This window comes from Pteronotus mesoamericanus, unplaced genomic scaffold, assembly GCF_021234165.1.
Source record: "Pteronotus mesoamericanus isolate MK-2021 breed Mesoamerican mustached bat unplaced genomic scaffold, CSHL_Meso_final contig_74, whole genome shotgun sequence".
Taxonomy (NCBI): Eukaryota; Metazoa; Chordata; class Mammalia; order Chiroptera; family Mormoopidae; genus Pteronotus; species Pteronotus mesoamericanus.
The window spans coordinates 32442318-32466581 of record NW_026555247.1 but is presented as its reverse complement, the minus strand read 5'-3'; the positions used below and the strand labels follow the sequence as shown (position 1 = coordinate 32466581).

The following is a 24264-nucleotide window of genomic DNA, read 5'->3' as shown; positions in this document are numbered from 1 at the left end:
CAATCACCTCCTTTACTGTTGACCTATTTCTTAAAGGAAATTATACTGCTACGTGATGATCGACTCGTTCAAAATGTTCTGTAGTCTTCTCTGAAAATTAAAGTACCTTCACTACTTACGCATATAATCCTTCTGTGAGCTATGACTTCTTTTGTTACTCTTGCTTTTTTTGAAAACCAATTCCATCCTTTACTTCAGGGATTCAAATTCAACTCCAAACCAGTATTAAGTGAAATGAAATTCATGATCTTAGCCCAACCCTCCACCCCAAGGGCCCAACCCATATCATCAGGTCTGATAAAATATAAGTTGGTACAATTAACAGCCTATTTAGGAGCAATTTAGGGTAGAGATTAAAGCAACAATAATGTAATTCCCTTGCCCAAACCACAGGGGATGCTGTTGAGTTTCTGGTGGGGTGTTGCTGGTTCTCACACGTTGGCAATGCAGGAGAGGGACTTCCTTACTGTTCTACTGACCTTTGTGAATGAGCTGGCCTTTCCTGAAGCTAGCTCCCCAGGGAAATGAAATAATTAGATGGAAATAGAAGGCTTAATTTGGTACCAAAGGGAGTGGGGGCAGGGAGAAAGCATATGGATTTCAATGGACAATGTTTAAGAGTGAATATGTTTTTAATGGGGAAAACAATCTTCAGTACAATTCAGTTTCATTTAACACACGTATGTACAGAGGAACGTTCAGCACACACAGAGTCTATTAAGTGGGGTCGTCAAGAAATTTCTTGAGAGGCAGATATTTTAATCCACTCCCTGTACACAGTGGGTTCAAGCATTACCTTTTCATACAGGTGTCACGTCACGTGATCTTTTGCTTGTAAATTGTCAATGAAGCCACATATGCCTCTACGTTTATAAGGACAGGTCCAAATACAGTGCCAATGAAATTAATAAACGACTAAAAGCGTACACTGGAATGACAATACAAAGTTTAGCTCAGTGCTGACAAACCTAAGCTGGGTGGCTGTCAAAATAGCCAAGGGAAGGTTTGTGTTAACGAGAATGCAAGTATTAGTTTAGTAGCTAGAGACACCTGTCTAACTCTCAAATATTGTCCACCCCAGAGCACTATAATCAGAATATTGTATTGGCCATAATTGTCTGTTGTGCAGACAACACGTGGCAGGCTGGCCAAGCCCGCTGCGCAGGCGTGTTGCTCTGGCGGGTCCCCTGGTGTCACTCTAAATCTCCATGGCGTGCGCCATCCACCTGTGCACGTGTGGTGCTCTGCCCTGCAGTCGCACGCTCTTCTCCGGATGCACTGAACATTTTGTTTTAAAGAAATCTTGAGGGTGCATCCCGCGTCATCATTCCAGCGCAGCTGTATAGTCCAGAATAAATTAATCCCCATTCAAGTTCACGAAGCAAACGTGCTGGGACTCGCGAGGACTTGGGAGGCCTCTGGGAGAAACAAGTGCCCCTTCAGTTCACCGCAGGTTTCTCCACCGACAGCGAACACAGCAGTATGTTCGGCCAACAAATAAAGTCTACACTGTGTAATTCTTTGTCTCTTCCTGGAAACTACATATGTAATCTGTATAAATACAATGTACATGCATGTTTCATAAATTCACTTGTGAAAGAACACCCAAAGTCTGCAACCAGGAAAAAGGAACAGTTTTCCATCATTGGAAATCACACACTTCATATCAACAGGAAAGAGGAGTCCTTCTGGTCTTAGTTTCACAAATCCGCTTCAATAGGATCATAGGTGTGCTTGTTCCCAGACTGTGATCTTACTCTTTTGTTTATGCCATCAACCCTGACATCTTCGCTTTCTAAATTAAATGCTCCCATTATTATTTTGGTTCCTTTGTAAACTTTACATATTTTCTCTCAATTGCATAACTCATTTTCTATTTTTGCATTAATAAACCATTTTACCCAACTAACCAACCAACCAAATCCCCAACTATATACAGATTACGGTTTGTTAGGAGCAATTCATACAAAATATTATTTTATGGATTTTCCCCCCATTACTGGGAGCCAGAATGAGCAGAACGGGACATAAGGAGAAAGGGACCTAGTCATAGCTGACTTCAAAGTGCGACGAACATTCTCCGTGCGTGTCTGATCAGGCTGATCGAGCCTCACATTTTTGTGCGTGCTCCTCAACGTGGTGCCACTGTTACTGACGTTCTAGGATAGCTGTTTAAAGGAAACGCTGCCTTAGTTTTTCTTTAATTGGTCGGTAGTAGTTTGGAGGCTGAACTGTAACTATTACAACTGATATCAGTTGTATGCAGAGGTCTGCAGGGCTGTACAGTTTCTGGAGGGGAAGGGAAGCTCTTTCTTGAAAAGCTCTGTGGCGACAGACACACCTGCCTTCTTTTTAGGCGTGTGTTATGCTTCCACGCTTGGCTTTTTATTATAAAAGTCTGTTTAAGAGATTAGTTATAGCGAGTGGATAATCATATTAACTAGATCATCCGTAGAGACGGTTTTTATTTGTAAACCACTAACTACGCCGGCCTGAAGCAGGGTGGGAGCATTTTAGAGTGCCAGGTGTCTGGGAAACTGCATTCTCCACAAGGGAAAAATGGCTTTTGTATATTTTCTCATTAATCTCAAATCAGTTAGGTATTATTGATAAAGAAGGTAGTGGCTAAACCCTAGGAAATCGATTGAGCAATTTCCTAACAATCAGCTGAAGGAAAAAAAACCCATGTAAACACAGAATCTTTTTGGTAAACAATAGTATGTTTTAGGAAATCCCAAGGAAAATAATTTTGACAATTAGGACTGCCAAGTGACCTCAAACCCAAGTCAAAACGGCCAGACTGGAGCAGCGCTTCAGAAAGGGGGTTCAGCTCGAGGAAAACGCTGACCTGGGCTGGGCTGCAATCACGGTGTTTATTGATTTTCGGGCTCGGCTGCACCCAGCCACGGAGCGTTCCCAGGGACAGCCGGCTGCCCCTCCCTCTCGCAGGGAAAGCGACCTAGTGACAGAAGGGCCACAGCCTGCCGAGCCATGTGTGCCTGCCTCAGAACCGGGAGGTGGCACGAGCAGGCGTCTGTCCCAGATCATGCAGAAGTGACACAGACCTGGCCGCGACCCTGGGGAACCCTGGGTGGGCAGGCCCCGAGGGGCGACCCGGCCCCGGGGCAAGGACGGCGGGATCTCAGCGGGGGCGCAGAACGGAAGGCGCGGAGACGCGCGCGGCTGACGCCGGCCTCAGACCATGAAGCGGTGCTCCTTCCCGTCGTGGGCCATCAGGATGACGTTGCGGTTGGACGTCCAGATGAGCCGCGCCAGTTTGAGGGCGTTGTGGGGGCCGGGGGAGGCCGGCTGCACAGGGGGCACCTGGTAGGTTTTGACGCAGCGCAGCTGAGGGGCCGAGTTCAGCATGCCGATGCTCCCCAGCAGAGAGGTGTTCATCTGGGGGGACACAGGGGCAGGAGAGCACGCGTGTCACACGGAGACTCGCTTCCCTTCCCCTACCGCACAGGGGCTCAGGGGCCACGCAGTTCTGGGCACGTTCCCCTCCCCCATGCTTGCTCACATTCACCTCAGACTTATTGTTACCCCGGAAGGGTCCTTTTTAAAACTGTTCTGATACTGGTATGGTAAAAACACAAATCCAGAGAAATTTTACTTGGTGGGCAGAGCTTCACAGCTGGGAACTCCAGTCTTTAAGAAGGAAGCTACCTTGTACGTGTTAATACAGCGGTTCAATCAGACGATATTTGTAGATTATGGGTATTTTCAACCGCAGATCTTTTTGTTTTTGTCTGTGCTGAAAGGACTGGTCCACAAAGCAAGCTTTGGGACTTATAATTAGTTCAAGGAGATGAAGCAAAGTTAAGCACTAGACAGAGTGAGGGGTTACTGGATCAAAACTCAAAATTTAACCCCATTCCCTATCTCCATCTACCAACACCTGCCCTCCTCACCTGCTTTTAAACAATTCAGTCTCTAGAAGGCTCTAGTTTATTTTAAAGGGAAAAACAAGAATCAACTACATCTCAACACTGTTTTGCTGCCGTGCTAAAGAGAGTATAAAAGGCCCAGCAGAAGAAACGCCTGCTTGAGTGTGGTTGGTAGGGTACGTGAATGTCTTGCACAAGACGGACAGCAATTTGAATATTTCACCTAAAATGTCACATGGTGTGCTTGGGTGTGATAGTGTTATGTTACAGAATTACATGCTTATGGCTTTGAAAGAAAAGATTTTGTAATAAAAAGGGGTGTTATTTGTGCTGCACCCTGTACCTCATGACCTACTGGCAATTTATTAATTGGTGTTTTCTGCTTTGTGGCAGCTTTTCCAGATTTGATGTGAACTTTAGGTTTTTTTATCCATTCACATAAGTGAGAAATAATGAGGAAATGATGGCTCCTGAACAAGTGTGCATTCAGGTCAGTTATCTCAATAAACTATTGTCTGAGCGACTGAGTCGGCTGAGTGCTTTAGATTCCAAATATTGCTGAACATTTTCCCAATATACATCTTTTGTGGTATTGCAGATCACGTGAAAACCTCACTGGAAATCAGGAACGAGGTGTCGGAAATGGTGGCACTAATTTTCATGTCCAATTCTTCTCTGCTCTAAGCCCTCGATCTAGACGAGTAAGAGTCTGGCGATTTGTGTGAAGCATGCAGATCATGACCCGATGCACACAAATGGCTGACACTTGAAACCTCGGCAAATCCGCGGACATTGCAGACGTGTTACTGCCGCTATCACGCTCTGCATCGGATCAGCGCGGAGTGGAAGCCATCCCTTTCCTGGCCTTTCTCGGCGGCGGGACAGTGTCAGGGCACGTAAATCACAGCGTCTCCAGCAGGATGCGTGCAGGCTCCACTGACATTTTCACAATTTAAATCATCTTGAGTAATAACCCTTTTAAGATGACTAATGCTACTGATTTTACTGCATTAATAATAGTGCCGAACACAACACAGAGGTGAAAAAAAAAAATCACTGGTGTACGAGGTCACATTTTAAAACCAAATGTATGGTCATCGTTAACTCTTTCTGCTGAAGTTCAGCTCTCACTGAGAGCTGGGCAGCACCTTCCTGTCTCCCTCCAAAGCCTCTTCCCTTGCTCGCCTCCTTCCTTTCCACCCCAAACTCCATAAAAGGGGAAATTAATGCCTTACTGGTTTCGGGAGGTTCCCGAAGAGTTTCAATATAAATAATGACAATGAGCTTGATTTTATAGTTCTCACTTGTACAAAAAGTAACACTACACAATAATTTAGCCCTCTTACAGAACATATCCAAATGATCCAGAAAATTGCTGGTTTAAAATTAACTGGCATCAACAGCCATACTGTGCTTTTTAAAAATCCAATTTCTCAGTTGATAAATAACCACAAAGTATTTTTCATTCTTTATGGATTTTCTATGAAAATATGTATGAAGCTTGATTTCTTCTGGTGGCTTCAAATGCTCAGGGTATTCAATATGCTCAAGATACTTCCTTATTTTTAATTCTTCTCTTCAAATTTAGGCATGTACAAGAAATGGGTTGAGGGCTAAATGGGGGTAGGGAGAGAATATCTTACTGGAATTTGAGGATGGAAAGATTTTTTAAAAGTCCACTATTATATTTGAGTTCCCCTTGCGAGCTGAGCCATTGCTCAAATGATTGATAAATCAATTGATAAATGCCTTTGGTAGGGCCAAGCAGCCTTCTGTCCCTGAACAGGAAGGACTAGGCCCAATTCTATAAGGTCTATAACCAATGAAGGCTGCATGCAGTTGGAATGATGATGACTCTCCTGTAAACCATAATTTCTTGTTTTCAGACCATCCTTTCCCTATGACCTCTTCAAATTACATATGAACCGGAAGTACTAAGGGTGAGTATTTTTCCAACAAACTTGGTCAAAGAATTCTCACCAAAACAATTCACCATTTTGTTACTCAGTATTAATACTTTTTTTTACCCAGTGACTGGCTATAAACTATGTTAAAGTCAGGGGAATTTGAGCTTTCAGTGGATGAAAACTACCTGGAGTTGTCATATTTGGTAATATTAATGTTTTTCTTGATTACAAAGATAAATACTCACTGTGGGAAATTCAAATAACAAAGATAAGTATAAACATAAAAGCAAAACTCTCCTCAAGTCTTACTTCTCAGAGATAATCACTAATGATTTGGTAAACATCTTCTAGACCTTACCTACACCCAAGGAGGGCTAGTTCAAACAATTTCACATGAACAGGCTCATATGAAAAGGGGCTTTAACAATCTGCTTTTTTATTTCAACAAATTGTTGAGGGTGATCTTTTCATGTTAATGACTACAGATTTACATCATCTACTTAAAATGGCTGAATAGTATTCTATTGTATGATGGACTAAGTAAAAATAAATGAAACTATGAAACTAATATCCACCTAATTTATTATTAGCATTTATGAAAGACGATACTTATTTCTTAGAGAGTAGTGGTAAAATTTAGGTGAGAGAATCACGGTTCTATTCCATTACTAAACTCCCCTTCATCAAATGTCAATGGATACATTGAAGCGAAATATTCGAATTCTAGAAACATGTTCGGAGACTCAAAGGAACTGAAAGATGAACTGAAATTACATCATTCAATAGGTGGGTATGTCAACTAACTAAAATGTAACTCGGGCTTTTCCTGGCCTGTAGAAGGGGAGGGGCACTGGCTGAAGGCAGGGGAAGAGGCCAGTTCGAGAGCACACAGGCATCGTCCATGGACGGGGACAACGGTGTGCGGGCGACTGTGGGGACCAGCGCGCCAACTGGAGGGGAGGGGAGGGGAGCAAAGGAGGGGGATTGGGACAACGGGAATAGCAGAAACAGTAAGAAAGGTGTTTAACTTTCAAAAAAAAAAATAATGCTTCACGAAACCAGTTCTGTGAAGCTTATTTTCTGAACACATACAAACACATACAGATGTAATTTATCAAAACAGGGCATGTTTAATGCTCTTCTCAGTGTAAGGAATGCTGCACACAAACCTTTCACTAAGTCTCACTTGAGTAATTATCCAACCAATATTTCTCATTAACACTCATTTCTCAGCAAAGATTTTAATAGTTGATGGCTTTTGTAAGGTTCTATATTAATAAGACTTCGTCAAGTTTTCAAAATATATTACAGTGCATTTCCTGGAATACTATAGAAGTGTTATCATACATCATTAGAACTAAACAATATGTATCTACATAAATCAGCAAGTCCATTTGGGGAGAGCAGTGGTAAATCCAACACTGCTTTCTGGCCTCTCTTTCATTTAAATAAAAACTCACTATGCTTCTGGAAGAGATTTTATTGTATTTTCAGGATAAGTCTGAAATAATGTTTCTGTGCCTTTCACTTAAATTTCAAGACCAATCTGGGTATAATGTAAGCATTGGGGAAAAGGAGTGCATTTTTCAATTCTAACACTGGGTTTGAGGCAACAAAGAGTTGGGGGTTGCCCGAGTTGCTTTGGTGCTGCGTCCACGGGACACCCACAGGTGCAGATAACACCAGGCCGCCTCCGCAGTAGATGAGCATGTGGACGAAGAGAACTGTAAAGCCACATGCACTAGCAGGCAGGTTTCAGTGCATGTAGCAAAGCCTAGAAGACAGCAGCCGGAGCCTGGGAGAACTGGAAGCGGAAAGGTATCTCAAAGAGATGCCATTTAATGGATGGTCTTGATCTGTAGAGTAAGAAAGGATGCTAACCATAACTCCATCAATGAGCAGGGCAGAAGCTCTGATAAAAATAGAGGAATATCCATGGAAGGGATGAACGTATCCAGATAAGGGGGGAAAGTTTTACCACACAGAAATTCAGGAAAATCCTGGAGAAAGTTTCAAATTCTTCTCTGTTAGGAATTCTATTTTGGGGGGAAGTAGAGTTGGACGAAACAGAGATTTGGTTTGTATTTTTCCAAAGAAAAATGCATGGTCAGCACACAAGCTCCCCGAAGGCAGGGACTGGTGGCTCGCTGACTTGGTGTCCCTAAAATACCAGCCGATCAACACTGAGCAGATGGAGCTTTCTACAGGCACTTCTCCTGGATTACAAGGGAGCAGGCAGGACATGGGAAAAACTTGTGTCTAAGTACAGCTGGTACAAAAGAGACCACCCACTGTGCTGGGCAGGGGTAGAGAAGACAGCCGGTAGATAAAGAACCAGTGTTGCAAGAGCCCAGTTTATGGACGTGGAAGGGACTTGGGGTGTGGGATTTCAACAACGTGAAGGACGAGTCCTGTGGTCACCCACCAGGACACGGGACGGGTGGGTCAGAGCTCTGAGGAAAAGGGGAATACGTGAGCCGATTAAGGTGCTGGAGTTACTGTATTCTGGGAGAAAGGACAGAGAGCTAATACACTGGAAAACTAAACTAGATGAAGAGTTAGAAAAACTCTGTGGCAGATTTGGAGGCTGTCATGCTTTAATATGATGTTAATTAAGCGATTCATTGTATCTGTTTTACATTTTTATTAGCTACTTATTTTTAAAAAACCATTATCAAGCTGTGCTGAAGTCTTTTTTAACTTTTTTTATAGCCTTCAAAGTATTTGACTGAATCTCGTAAAACATACTTGTATCCTAGGAAAGTAAAGGTAACACAATTTTAAATGAACTTCTTTTGCAGGGAGCTGGCCATGTTTAATTTCTTGGTAATTATCAGCAGTGACATCATTAAAAAGAAGACCGGACAGAGACTAACCACAGTGGTGAAACAAGTCCTACTGTAAAAACTGGTTGTTCAAAGTTGAGATTCATTTTAATCAGAATCTAACACAGGCATTCTCAAGCCAGTCAGTGACACTCGCGTTTTTTAAAATGTTTGGATCGTTTGGGAATGAAGAGCACAATGTGGACAAATTGGGATGCACACAAAAGTGAGGTTTGATACAGGGGACGTGAAGGTAAAGCTAAAGCAGGCGGCCTTTTCCCCTCGGTCCGGCCCGTTAGAGCCGCCTCAGTGCCTCGTGTTAGTGAGCAGCTGCGCGGTCCGCGCCCACCCTGCGCCCCCGCCCCCCGCCCCCCGTGCCCTGCCCTCCCCACTCTGACTGCGGCTCCCTCTCCCTCAACTCCCGCTCTCCCTGCCCTCTCCTCCGCGTCAGCGCAGCTCAGCTCCGGCATGGGCATCGCTTCCCCCGCCAGGCCACCCACTGCTGCGCTCAGGCTCCCCAGGAGCTATAGCTCCTAGCTCGGTTACCTGTGCGCCCGAGACTGGAAGCTCCGTGAGAGCAGACTCCCTCTTTCCAGGTTGCTAAACGAACCCTCAGTGCTGTTAGCAGCCTGCACACTATCGGCGAGCAAGAAATACTTGATGTTTGCTGGGAGAAGGGAGAGGGGGCCGGCAGGGGCGACAGCAAGCCTGTCCCAGATCACGCCCTGTGTGCCAGGACCCTGTCCCGTCTACGCTTACCTGCCAGAAGGAAATGTGGCTGTCAGTGTTTGAGTAGGTGGCGAGATAGCGCCCGTCAGGAGCAAAGCCCACCGCGGTGATGGGTCCCTTGTGTCCGTGGATCGTCTAAAATAAAATCCAGAGCCATTAGCTGCGTGAACCCCCAGACCTATGACATCTAGCATGCAAATGCATTCCGTTTTGAAAAAAATTATGTCATGGATATTAAATGCTGTTATAGTCATTATTTTATTTATAAAATCAGATTAGAGAAACCAGAAAAGCAACTAAAGTTCTCTCCCTGGTCTATCTCAGGGTGTCAGTCTTGTTCTCAGAAGCCCACCTGTCTCCAAGCTGGGAGGACAGTGTGAGTCCAAAGAAAAGCATGTATTGATGGGAAAACCAACATGTTAATTCATTCCTGTCCATTAGAGGAAAGAATTTTACAATTAATTAGGAAGGTAAGAAACCCATCACCAAATCTATCCAGGAGCCTCACTCATCTGTAGTGAAAAATACTTAAAGCTGGAGCATAACATCCCCGTTCTGGAGGGAGTTAAAAGCTATCATTTCAATCCCTTAATAATTACACATTTTTCATGTTTTATGCTTCATTTCCCACCAATAACACTGTGTTCAAATGCATATGGCCTCAATTAGCAAACACACATATATGCATGTGTTGTAGTTTTGACCACACATATAAATCAAATGCTATTAAAAACAAGTTAACAGGGATAATTTTAAGCCTTTGCCAAATAGCTCTTATTGATTTAACCATGAATAAAAAAAGGAAGTTGTATTTTAGACTAGATCGTTGATAAAAGGACTTTACTAATAAAAAAGTTACACTAAAATTTAATACTATTAATAGTTGCTGAAAACACTGGGATACTGGACAAATTAGTATATTGTATTAATATTATATTAATGTCCCTACACTTAACTATTAGAGACCTCTACTAAGGTAACCAATATTTACTCTGCTCTCAGACTCAAGGCTGATCTCCCCTTTGTCCAGAAAGGAACGGAAAAATGTGTTCCCTTAAACCAAGACAATACCAGGAAGGTTTGTTTCCACTGGCTTCTTGCTGAGGAATTGTGAACCTTGAATCTCAGTGAGAGCATCAGGCTCACCATGTGATTCAGCCCCACACCTACTGTAAACTTCCATACGACTCGTCTTATAATTTGTTTCTGAGTGATTACAAGGAGGAAGGGAGGGGGCGGGGTGATACTCTTTGCTCTTTGGATTATCGTTTACTCTCAGTAGGCGTTCAAGGCCCTGCGGGACCCAAAATAATGCTTGCTTTCCGGGAGAGCCGAAACACTCCCCTGGTCCATACTGCACTGGGCTTTGGGGCAGGTGAGAACTCTGCTTGGAGTCAGACTGCCCGGCTGCCTGGGCCCACACCTGACTGACCGTGGGACCTCGGGCAAGGTATGTAAGTTACTTAACCTCGTTGTACCCATGTCTCTAAAGGAGGAATGACGATGATAACGATAGTGATAATACCTGCTTCAAAGGGCACTGGGACAATTACACAAGATACTATATCTACAGCTCTCTGCCCAATGCATGGCCCAGAATAAGGCTTCAACAAACACGATTAATATTTGTTGCCTTCTCCTTACTCAAAGATGACCAGACGTAGATACTTGAAAGTTGCTAAGAAAGTAGATCTTAAATGTCCTCACCACAAAAAAGAAATGGTCATTATGTGAGCGGATGGAGGTGGGACCTAAATGACAAGCTGGTCATCATTTTGCAACATGTAAGTGTATCAAAGCATCACCTTAAAACTATACAATGTTATATGTCAATTATATCTCAACAAAACTAAAAAAAAAAAAAAAAACAGACAGTGTAAACAATCATATAACTCAATTACTTGAGTACATCATTTAATAAAAAACACCCACCAAAATAATCCCTAATCCTATACCCCAGAATCAGCATCCACTAAAATACTCAGTGGTCTAGAAACAGGTCTCAGACTGCGGAATTTCATTAGAGATGTGGTAACTGTCCATGGTAACTGTCCATGGTACTACCCAACACATGTGGTGCTAAATTAAGCAACAGGGTGAGCATGCAGAATAATTATTGCAAGAACCCAGCTCAACACATTCTACATTAGAATGAAAATTATTGTAGGCGTGGGGACAAAATGCAACCAATTAAAAGAGGAAAAATATGACCATTCCCACTTACTAGGTCAGTTTAATGAGCTCACTGGGAAAACAGCTTTATTTGTTTTTTAAAATCAAGATTCAGTTATGCTACAAATCTGAAATTCTAGTGGGCCAATCTGAGGCTATTTTATGGTTAAGACAGTTGATTAGTAAGGCCTTGCTTTATAATGGAGGTTGCTAAGTGAAGACTTATAAGCTGAAATGGATTACAGACATATTTGGTTTGGCCTGTAAAATGTTTTTTAAAAATGTGCTCTGAGCCTGTATTCTAATTAATCGGATATCATGTAAAATCAAGATTTCTAACCTCTCCTGAAACTGGAAGCTCCAGCAACCCTGGGCCATACTCCATGGGTGGTGATACTAGTCAGAGCTGAATGAAGGTGGCCCCTTCAGCCATTTCACCGGTCCCAGCCCTGACACAAGAGGGGGCCTGTGTACCTAACACTGGCTGCCTGGTTCCCCGTGGCATTTAATGCAACCCTGACATTAAAAATACTCAATTCCAATAGTTTCTTCCATGCTCTGGGGTCCCAGCATGCATCTAAAAGTATGAGCAGATTGAAACCTCCTCTAAAAAAAACTTGGCCCTTCTTGCAAGTCCCCCCAAAGCTCAACACTGTGTAGAGGTGGACTGATCCTCCTTTTGGAGTTTGGGACCCAAAATCTCAAAACAGAATGCTAAGCCTGTCTCCTTCAGATGAGCATCCCTCCATGTTCAGCAACCAGAATGTACTTCAGACAGTAAGAAAACGCAACAGGGAGTGGGCTAGAAACCAGCAGGCCCAGAAGGTGTACCAATCCAAGGTCACATTGAGGCATCGCTCTGTGACCCTAGCTATGTTAGCCCTGTCATAAAGATGGAAACCAGACACACAGGCTCCTTCGGCAAAGTCTTCATGAAATACTTCATATTATATCTTTCTCTCCTATAGAGAGCTGGCATTTAAAACAACCATGTGAATACTTCTGTCTCATTTGAAGGCACTCTTCATTAACTGTCTAGTAGAAGATCCTGTGAATTAAGTTCATCTTGGAATTTTCTGCCACAAAAATGTTTCTTTCCAGATCAATGTTGTTGCCTTCTTTTATCATGTGACAATAATGATATAATTTACCACAGACTCGCTTGACTGCCAGGAAACTCAGAACTAAATTTATGCTCATTCTACATGTCTACTGATAAACACTTCCTACTCATTCCACTACTCATTGGCCTGTTTTCCATTGTTGTGGTTGAGGTCCTGTCACTTACTGAGCTTACTATGTTAGTTCCTTGAAAGTCCATTTTAGACAAAGAGGGACTACACTTTAGATCAGAGCCCACTAACACACGCATGCACGCATGTGCCATATTGCACTGCTAGGTACCCCACTGGGCCCTTTTGAAGCAACACAGAGAAACACTGCTCAGCACTGACCGCAGCGCCGGCTGAGAGACAGACCTGTTGTCTTACAAGAAAGCAGAGTACCACTCAGGGAAGCTCAGAGAAGTGTGCTGTTTTAAATGATTTGGTGCATCTGGTGAGTTCATTACCATCTCTACCTAAGAGGTGCTTCAGCCCTCAGTGTAATGGAAATGTTGCCTTTGGCTTTTGTTCAGAATCTCTGAACTTCTAAGATCTATGCAGGCACTGCCTGAACTGACTTGAGCCTCTACTCTGGCATTAGACACGCAGCTGCCCCGGGGGTCACAGCGGACTTGTAAACGCTTTGTGATGGGCCGCACCCAGTGGTGGGGATCTTAATGTTATGCTGGAAAGAACATTTTCCAAAATAACAGGTTTCGAAACAAAGGGAGGTTTGGTCTGCTTTTTATATGTGAATGAGTATTATGTTTTGTTATATTTTCAGTCAAAGAAATTGCTGTCTTGAATAGACAGAGATGGAATATAAAGAAATTAATCTAATTCAAGAAGTGCCATGAACAGTAAAAGAAAACCAAGCAATTATCCCTGGCAGGAGACAGAGTGTTGAATTGTTAAACACCCACTTCCCCCTTTTTCCTATGAAAGAAAAGGAGCCGAGAGGCAGGCGTGACAATGAGCAATACTTGCACTTGTCCAACAGTGTTTCACTGGCACTTTCAATGTGCTCTGCAAATATAATGCCTCGTGTTGTACAGAGGAGGAGAGAACACGACTTTCTGAAATGATTTGGTCAGTGTCAATAGAAGCTCTTAACTGTCTAGAATATTCTCTTTAAAATTGCTCTTTACATGGTCTGTCTTACTGGAGTTCTTGTTACTGTTTCCAAATGACAAATGTGAGAATTAGACCCCAAACGTATGGCTCTATTATACCCACTTTAAGAACCGAACAAGAATAAAGAGAAAAGTTTGCATTTAGTTGTAGGTCTTATCACTTTTGTAAAAGGGAGGGGAAAAACCCAACCAAACAAAACATTTTCCTACTTTTTTAAATAAAGATTTTATTTATTTATTTTTAGAGGGGAAATGAGGGAGAAAAAGAGGGAGAGAAACATTGATGTGAGAGAGAAATATTGGTTGGTTGCCTCTCGGACACCCCACACCGGGGACCTGGCCTGCAACTCAGGCCTGTGACCCAACTGGGAATCGAACCAGCAGCCTATCAGTCTGCAGGATGATGCCCAACCCACAGAGCCACACCAATGAGGGCCATTTTCCTACTTCTAACATAAATTGTGAAAACTTCCAAAAGTAGGTAAAATCTTGTTATCATAAATACGGCCTCCCAGGGAAAGACCTGTGTGTTTTGTATAACACTTGCTAAAACAAAGTGAAATATAAAAGTAGAAGGTCTGCAGGGCCTGAGAAGGAAGAAGGCTGCCTTGGTGGTGGGCCTTTCCAGGAGCAGCGGGGCTGCCCTGGGATTAAGACAGGCAGTTGCCGTTCGGAGGGGAAGCGGGGTTTGAAATGTCTGCTGAGCTGCAAATCTGTCCTAGTTGGCTGCACGGGGTCCCTGAAGTTTCTAAAAATACACTCCCGCTTTGGCTAATGTGCTCTGGAGGAGGACAAACATGTGTTCGCGAGGTGTAAGCACGGCGGAGCCTGGAGCCCGGAGCCCAGGGCCGGCCGAATGCAGCCCCTGTCTGTGCGGAGGTGGGAAGGAAGCTGCAGAAGGCCAGGCAGGCAGGCAGGCAGGCGAGTGCCTAGGATGTGAGGGCGAGCCTGGGAAGGAAGGCAGAGGTAACACGGACGACCTTCCAATGCTCGTTTCCCCAGCAGTGGTCCCTTTTCAGGGGGGCAGACACCGCAGGCGAGGGCAGGGTGCCTCACTTCTGTGCCTACGGCTCCAACCACACGCAGGTGTCTCTGGCAGGCTGTGCCTCAGGCGGGGGTGTTTCAAATGAGCAGAGAAGTTAAGAATTAAATACTTTCAAGGAAAAAACTCCCCCTTTTTTCTCTCTGAAGCAACCCATTTGAGACCATTTTTATTGTATATTGAAGGTTCTTCTGCTCAAAGAAAGAAATTACAGCTTCAATAAATAATTTAGGCAGATGACGATGACATGTAAAAAAAGACAATCTCGCCTGTGGTTGATCAGAAGGCTCAAGTGAAATGCAGCTATCACTGTGAACTACGCTTGGTCACAGCTGGATGATGTTGCCAAGAACACTGGAAGGTCACCTCCTCTTCGCTGTTTGTGGATTGGGTGGCCTTACAGTTGGTCGGACAGATGACCATCTCTCTCCTTTTAAAAAACATCTATCTCTAGAGACGATTCTGAAACCTCCCCCGAGGACCCTGTCCTGCGTTTAACAATGTGTGTGTCATGAAATTTTTCCTCATATCAAATCGAAATCCCAAACGTCGGAGAGTGCGCCTGCTTCCTCCCGTGCTGGGCGCAGAGGGGGTGGAGAACAGGCCACCGATCGTGGCGAGACTCTTGTGTAGACTTGAGCGCTATTATAGCAACTTGCCACATTTATACTTCTTACTTTCAGGATTGAAAAAAAAAATAACCCCAACAAAACCTCAGAGACTATAACCTTTCCTTTCAGGTCTCATTTTCCAACTTTTAAAATCATTTCTGCGGCTTTTCCTTACACTCTAAGCTTTCGAATCATGACATCTTGGTGTTGTACAGTACCTTAAAGGCCACCTTAGTTGACCATATCTCTAATTGTGCAATTTCTATGAGAAAGTGTAATTTCCAAAGTCTGGCTACAGGCAACTGGATATTGTTATAGCTTCTCATACACAACGCAGGAAGGCGAGCATTATGCTTATTTTATCGAAAAACTGCAACATGGCTGATGGTCCTGTTAGAAGAGAAGTCACAACAAGTCCTTGAGAAGGAAAAGCTGGTGGAGGTGGCATGCAAGTGGCCGGCATTCACAGTGCTCCCGGCCACCTCTGGATGAGGGTGTGGGGGCCCAAACCAGTGGGCAGCCTTGGTTGTGCTGAAATCCTGAGAGGCCTCCGTGCACAAAACACAGGTTACTGTTCCTGCTCTTGGTCTTTGACGAAACTTCCCAGAAGTTATCCGAACTGATTTTGCATTCTGGCAGCTTATTTTCCCTTAAAAGCGCACTGCCATTCAACTGTTGGCCATGGCCCTACTCGATTTTTTGGTCTACTCTTCCAGTTTATCAATTCTGAACACGTACATCATGTTATCCGGTGCTTAAGAGGGTATTTCTGTCTCTTGATTGTGGTCACTGAAACAAATGAGTTGTGTAACTTCATACTTTAAAACAAACAAACAAAAAACCCCTGGATTTATTAAAGGTCAACAACTGCAAAAAAGCTTTTTGTCATCATTCAGATAAATTTAAAACTACACAGTAAAAGGTACATAGGCACACTTTACTGTGCTAGGCAGGTACTGCACGAAATCCAAAAAGCATGAACAGGAGAAACATGTGCAGCACATGCTATGTGCCAGCCACTATTACAAGTCCTTTTACATCAATTTCTTAATCCTGAAACATCAACTCTATGGCACAAAGATACTGCATTTTCCCCGCTTTACAAATGAGGAAACTGAGGCTCAGGGAGGCAGAGCAACCTGTTTTGAGTAGAATCCAGTCAGTTTGGCACTGGAGCCTGTCACCTCACAAAGTACCAGGTAAAATAAAACTACAAACAACCCAGACTATACACTGCCGGTCTTCACCCCCATACGCTTGATGTCCGTGTGACTGGCAGTTAGGTGCATTATCCAGCAACGTTCCTAAATGACTTCCCCCGGCCACACACTGAGGATTCTGGGTGATGCCCAGTGCAGACTGGGGGTGGGCACAGCCTCAGCCCAGGCAGCTGCTTGAGAGCAAGAGCTGTGGGGGGCTGGGCCTCGTAGGGGCAGGGCGGGCCCCCGTGTGCCCAGGACCAGGGAGGGTCACAGAGCTCCGAGACTCGTGGGCCCTGGCTGTGGCCTCCACATTCCAAGGAGGTCCAGGGAAGGGTCCCTGCCTACGGTCCAGCCTCCTTTACCTCCTGGTGCTGTCCTGGAGCATCACACCCTCTCCGGCCCACCGTCCCTGTGAATCCTCATGGAGTAACATGGAGTGACAGCGGGCCCGGCCCGGCACAGAGGAGGTCCGGTCTCCCCAGGGAGCGCACGTGCCCAGCAGGCCGCGCCGGGGGGAGGATGGGCTCCCCAGCCCTCTGCAACAGCTGGAGAGGAAGAGGAGCTCTTCTCCCCAGCCCAGCGAAGCAGTGGGAGCCCCTGAGCACAGGGGTTTAAAGATCAGAAGCTGCCCTGTCCCTCGTCAGCCGGGACAGAGGAAGACAGCCCCATCTCTTTCATCAGCAGTGTCTGTTGTCTGTCTGCTTGTCTCCCCCGGCCCTGGGTCCTGAAGGTTTTCACGTTCCTATTAGCTTGTGTGTGCCTCCAAGAGGCAATACGCCACCGACCTACAGGCACATAAGTAAGTTCTTCTTGAGGAAAGGATAATTATAAAATTAGGGGCTGGGCCCCTTCTCACTGGGGATGCAGCATGCAGACACGAAAAGCATCAGCCAAGTGAAAGTGGACGGTAAACGTCTCCCCAACAGTCTACAGACAGTAGAGAGCCCAGCTTTTCGCACTGGCTGAACGGTCCTACAGGGCGAGCGCGTAAGCCTGCGTGCTGCCCTCTGGCGATTCTACAATGATTTTGAACAGAGATTTGAGGGTTGAACATGGGTTGTTTATCTCTATCATTTATTTTCCTGATGGAGGGCCGAGGTGATGGTTTTTTATTCACATTATGCCAACTCTATGTTATTGAGTAAACCCGTTGTGGCGTTTTACAATCCAAGGGGTACTGGAACTGTTCGATGAATTGAGTTATTTTCTATCGCTATCTAATTGAAAAGAATACGTTTTCGGGGTGAAAGGCAAGGAGATTTGGTATCATTTTAACATCTTAATGGGAAATAGATTTAAGGATAAATATAATACAGTGAGCTATCTTAAGTCTTATTATAATATATAAGGCCTCAAGTAAAAAGACTTTATTTCTTAAAATAGTTGCAGCACTTGCTTCCTATTTCCAGTTACTGAAATGTCATTTGGGGATACACTGACGGTGATGAATTAAAGGAGCTTTTCAATAACTACATATTGGTAATCCTTAGGAACTAGATGTAGTCTTTGAAAGTTTTTTGTGGAGGATTATACACTAACATGCATGTGCACACATCCGACACCCTTAATCAGGAATAGTAGGAATCAACATAAATGCTCAAGACTGTTTCACTACTGCAATTTAGGAATTAGTAATCATTTCAGGTTTTTATCATATTGAGGCTTTACTTTCATTATTACCAATTATAAATTACTAAAATTAATTTTGAAAAGGTCTATGAATGAACAGATAGAGACTAAACACTAAAATCAACACTTGTTTTCCAATGTGAACAGTCATCATAATAGCAACCTGTTAAATATATACACTGGTTTTAGACATTTTCCCTCCTATTCAACTAATGAACTTTTTCAGATTCAAAGGATGAATTTTCTGTAAGTCTCACTATATAATGTCTAAGACCTTTCTCTGCATATTAAACTGATGAGTTTTATTGAATTATACTTTAGAAATCATGTTTGCCAAAAATCCCAAACACTGCAAACTTCCAATTATTTAAAGACATGATTATCAACAATTTTTGGCTAATAAAATTATAACTGTATATTATTATTGTGAGATTCCTAAGCTTGATAATGGCAATGTAAGAAAAAATATTAAAGACATAATTCAAATCATAATATTTTTCATATAATTCAACATTTAAGAATAATTAATCATATTAAATATATAACTATATTCATGGATAGTCTAAACTGAACGCTAATGTGATTTAAATAAATGTGGTTCAGTTTTTTAAATGAAAGGATAGTGAATAAATTGTTATGAAATATTCATATTGCTGTATGAATTGTAAAATATTTATTAACTTATAACTCATACATGCTTAAAAAGTTGCAATGTTTCATTCAGATTTGGGCAGACCCAAAGCTAGATGTTTTTTCAACAGTATTTCTGGTATAAATCTACTCAAATCTATGTTGGAAGTCATAAAGTGGCCAAATTTTTTGCTTTTGTATTTTCTAAGACTATGAAACTTGTAAATAAATATTCAAGAGGTTCTTAAGGCCTGGACTAACATAAAATGGTAATGTAATTTTTTTCAAAGAAGACAGGAGAAAATGGTGTTGAAGGTAATACTGTGCCACGAAGTAAATCCCAATTGCTTCTGCTTGGAGCACCCCAGGCACATGGACGGTCTGGTCCTTCTCCTCACCTCCCAGAATATCGCAGCCCTTCCCTGTGACCTCCGCAGACACTTCCGCACTAATGAGGGAACTCGGCACTGCTAGGGGTTCGGCTCTGGGCCGAGGTTAAAGGAAGATGGTTCGAGCTAGAGCGGCAGCACTGGGCCACTGCGCATGTTCCCGCCCACCTCTGTTTTGCCCATTATCGTGCCTGGAGACACAGAGTTCTCTTATGTAGCTTATACTAAAGGTACAGAGTTTGTACTTTTCAAAATCACATTTCAGAAGGATTTAACATTTTCACCAATCCAAAGAGAGGAATGACTTGAAACTGTTAAAGACAATTAAGGAATTGCACAAACATTTAAAATGCATACATATATTAAGTGGTATGTTACCATACCTTTTGGTTCATATATATTTGGGAGAACGATAGTGCATATACACTAATACATAATATAGACTCTGGAACTTTACACGTTTATGGCTCTTTAACTTATTAAAACAGAAAATCAGATTAGTCTGAAACATTACCTAATTAATGCTGTTCTATATTACAAGATTCATTTCTCAAGTTAGGAAATGACAAGCCATAAAAATATAAAATTACCCTCCTAATTTAGATGTAATACTCAAAATGTTTCTTTATATTAAATAGTATAAAACAATAGAATAATATAGCACTTTTTTTCATATAGCAACTGCATTTGCAAATATTCTAGAACAATTACTGTGGCAAAATAACAATAATACTACTTGTCAGTCCTCTGACTTATTCTTACATTATCCCATGTTTATCTAGAGGATTAAAAATTGTCCTTGGCAGTTTTATGAATGGGCAAAACTTTCTGAAACACAATTTGCTTGTTTATAAAATAAGGTGATATCTGTCTTGCCAACTTCATACGATTAAAAATTTTAGTACAAATGTACCTAAAAATGTTTATTGAGAGTTTATTATGTTCGAGGCCCTATGTTAGACATCAGAGTACAATGATTAGAGGGGGTCCCTGCCGGCAAATCCAGGAGGGGAGAGAAACAGTTGACAGTAAGCAACTGCAACCACTGTGCAGTATAAAAATGTGAAAACACAGGTGAACAAGCAGGAATTTCTCTACCGGGCAGGAGATGTCAGGACAAGGTACAGAGAGAAGGTGGTATTTGAGCCTTCACACATCAAAATATGTGTGTATATATCCATTATTTACATATATATCAAAATATGTATATATACATATCCTTTTCAAAAACAAAAGGGAAAATATTTTAACCAAATGAAAAATTTATAAAAATTCATATTAATGATCACAATTTCCAATTTTGTTCTGATAGAAATTTCAGTGATTCACTAGATCATAAACTTCAATCAATGCAGGATATACTGGTACTTTACTATTAATTGAAGTCATACAATGCATGTTTAAACAAGCATTCATTCCCTAAGGTTTGGTTAAAGAGAATTCACTTAAATCTGAAGGAAAATGAATTAAGTAGCCTATTGCTGAGATTAAACTCTGCAGGAATATCTACTTGATATTCTTAGAGTGGGAGATAGGCTGGCTGAAACCTCTGTATCTTTAATGCAATCATATTGCCTAATGATAAGCAAAACTAAAAGGCCAATTCATTATAGAACTCAATATTTGGGCCATCAAACTCTTTAGCACTTAATAAGCAATTAATATTTGTCAATGGGAAATGTTTCGGTAATGCAGGGAAATCGATGCCCCAGCCTCACTTGTTGCACGCCAGCACTGACGGAGATCCAAACAACCGCGGTGCAGGAGGGAGGCGTGGCTTCGATGCTTTCCCTTACGTTCCTCCCAAGGAAATGAGAATCATTTGAAGCTTTGTTTGTTTATAAATCAGAATGCATTTTGTTGATATTGTGGTTATAATTGCTATCGTGTGTGTAACCCTTAGATGTGTGTCTTAAAATAATATTCTGTGCCTTCCTACAGATAATAAATATTCAAGGTATACTTAATACTATGTATACAAATTTTATCCACTTTTCAGCAAAAGCATATTAAACTCAAGCAAAAGCCTTCCATTTAAAATAATGTTTTTTTTTAGGAGTAAGTGTATCAAAAAGGCAGTTTGGACATTTCTGAAGGCCTCATAGAGTGTATGCGTGTGTGTGTATATATATATATATACACACACACACATATACTTTGCATTAGCAAAAGTGATTTTTTATTGTATTTATTTGTTTTTTAAAATTTGGTTTATTTTTTATATATCTATGTTTGGAGAGAGAGGAAGTGAGGGAGAAAGAGAGAGAAACATTGATGTGTGAGAGAAACATTGATCAGTTGCCTCTAGAATGCACCCCATTCCTATGTGCCTCACTGGGTACTGAACCTGCAACCCAGACATGTGCCCTGATCGGGAATCAAACCAGTGACCTTTTGCTTTGCAGGCTGACAACCAACCAACTAAGCCACCCCAGTGAGGACAGCAAAAGTGATTTTTAATAGAAGGATGATTTTTATTTTAGAGGTTTTTTTTTAAATATAGAGAATAACAGAAAAAAAAAGGAAACCAGAAATTACCTATAATCCCTCCACTTTTTGAAGTATCTTTAATAAATCTGAATACTCTACCCAACTATTCTTACTCTATTAAATTCTATGCCTTAGAAGAACCATATTCTTACTCTATTCTTACTCTATTAAATTCTATGCCTTAGAAGAACCATAATAAACCATTTGGCATATATCCTTCCGGACTTTCTATGAGTCTGTCTAGAAAGTAATAAAGTTTACCAGTTTTTCCTAGTAGGAGCAATTTGGTATTCCTCTGCACAATTTTATTTTTTATAAAAATATTTTATTTGGCCAGAGATGTGACTCTTGGTTGTCAGATCATTTTAAATGTTAAAATTAAAAATGTGCATAATATGGTAAGTGCATGCTCCCCCCAAATCTGCTTCTTTTTTTAAAAAAAAATCATTGAACATATATTAGTTGCTTGTATAGCTTGGAAATGATCAGACTCACTAACCATTTTTGTCAAACAACACAAGGCAGGTGTGCTCTTTTAAAGGAGAGAGTTCTTTCAAAAGGAAATACTATACTTGAAGAAACATAATTTTTAATAATATTGTGGTGCCAGGTTTATGGCAAACATTTACGTTTAGCAGTCATTTGAGATTAACATTTAGATACACATTGTATACTAAGTTTGCTGGCTGCAGCGCTATCAACTATTTGTCCTTACAGATTTTAAATTCATGATTATTCAGGTCTCAGCGTTTTCAACTGCATTAACAAGGACCTTCAACTACAGAGCAAACAACCAGTAAAGCTAAGGATACTCCTAAAACCACTGCAAATCTTCACACTGAAGGTGGGAGTATGAGTTAGAACAGAAAATACCCTTTTGGATCTTCGGGGAGTTTACCATTGAATGAGAATTCTGGTTCATGCTTCCTGCTCTACATAGGAAAAAGTCAAGGCCCAAACTCAGAGCCCACAGAGAGGCAAAGGATTCATGCAAGGTTAACAAGATGGACTTTTTAATAACTTTTTTTGTTTTTTAAATTCTTGATGATTACTTTTATATTAAATATAGGAAATAAAGACTCGTTCTCTTTTTAGTTCTGTGCAGTCAGGACAGACTGTGTCACTCAACGCTCTTCCACGCGCAACCTGGTCATTTCCATATAGATGGCCCCTAAGCAAGAGGCCCTAACACTGGTTTGGAATTCAGTTGTTTGGAACTTTGAAGGCATTTATCCACAGCAAACGATGCCACTAATGGCAGTCAGATTGCTAGGCCAGCTTTCAAAAGGCTATACAATTCTTAATGTTCAGAGTGTAGAGTGCCAGTTCAGTCTCTTAAGCACTACTTAAACAGTTTTTATGCGGAAAAGCATTTCAAGGTCTGAGTCAGACACTAGCAACCTACTTAGCTACTGCAGATAGCAGAAGCTCACAAGTTCTCACGGCGTTGGATACGCAGGACTTACGCCTGTGTGACTAGGCCAGCAGGAAGAAATGTGAGATGTCAGAGAAGAGGATGAGGTTCCCTGTCTTGAACCCCCAGGCACTGGATTCACCCAAAGTGCTAAGCTAAAGTCAAGGCTGAAAGAGGATTGCAGGCAGAAGGTGTCACGGAATCAAAGGCCTGGAGGAGACAACAGGTCTTGTCAGAAAAACTAGAAAACCTTCAAAGTGATTGGGATTTACGGGGCAAGGGATGAAGCAGAGAGCTAACCGTGAATGGAGAACGAGACCGAAGACAAACTGTGACGGGCCCTGTGATTTCCCGTGGACAACCACGAACCGTGAACGCACAGCGTGGGGAGGCCTTTGAAACCCAACGACATTTTAAAAAGTATTTACCGAAAGGCATTGTGTGATCCTAACCATCACATGTTCTATACAGTTTCACTTTAAAAATATAGTTATTTAATATGAGATTCATAGCTAAACCTTTTTGCTACAAATGGAGATGAAAAAACTGGATGGCAACATGGTTTGGTCATCTTTTTTTTGTATGTTTCATATCTTTTTTTATTATTGTTGTTCAACTGCAGTTGTTCTCATCTTTCCCTGTTACTCTCCCCCGCCCTAAGCACCTCCCCACGTTCACCCCGCCCTCCCCAGCTGTCTTTGTCCAGGGTAGTTCGGTTTTCAATGAAAAATGGTCAATCGTTTGTTAAAATGTAACTTTAATTTCTTATAATAATATGTTAATATGTTCCAAAAGTTAGTGAAAACATTTTTTTGGATTTGGGCAGATCTTAAAGCAAATTTTTTTTTGAGTATTTTAAATAAAACATCTATTTCAAACATAGGGTAGAAGTCTTACAATGAAATAGTTTCATCTCAGAATTCTTAAATTATAAGTTCTTCAAAAAACAAAAACAAAAACCCCCCTGAAGAACCACAAAACAAAGAAAGGCTAGTTGCTGAGGTGTGCTCACTTTCAAATGTGGCCTCTGCAAACACTATAATAAATCTGCATAAATATGCTTCAAAACTGTCTCAAAAAGTTATGCTTTCTCTGATT

The 24264-nt window shown here is 41.9% G+C and overlaps 1 protein-coding gene across 2 annotated transcripts in view; it reads right to left on the bottom strand.

The window, feature by feature from the left end:
- Window positions 1–619: 619 nt before the first annotated feature.
- WDR7 (WD repeat domain 7) overlaps window positions 620–24264 on the bottom strand; it is a 287900-nt gene continuing 264255 nt past the window's right edge. For both annotated transcript variants that reach the window (XM_054583717.1, XM_054583718.1), the window contains 2 exons: window positions 9382–9486; window positions 620–3399 (listed from right to left, as the gene is read on the bottom strand). In XM_054583717.1, coding sequence (XP_054439692.1) covers window positions 3196–3399; window positions 9382–9486 — 309 coding nt within the window. In that variant the 3' untranslated portion in view covers window positions 620–3195. The remainder of the gene's footprint in view (window positions 3400–9381; window positions 9487–24264) is intronic.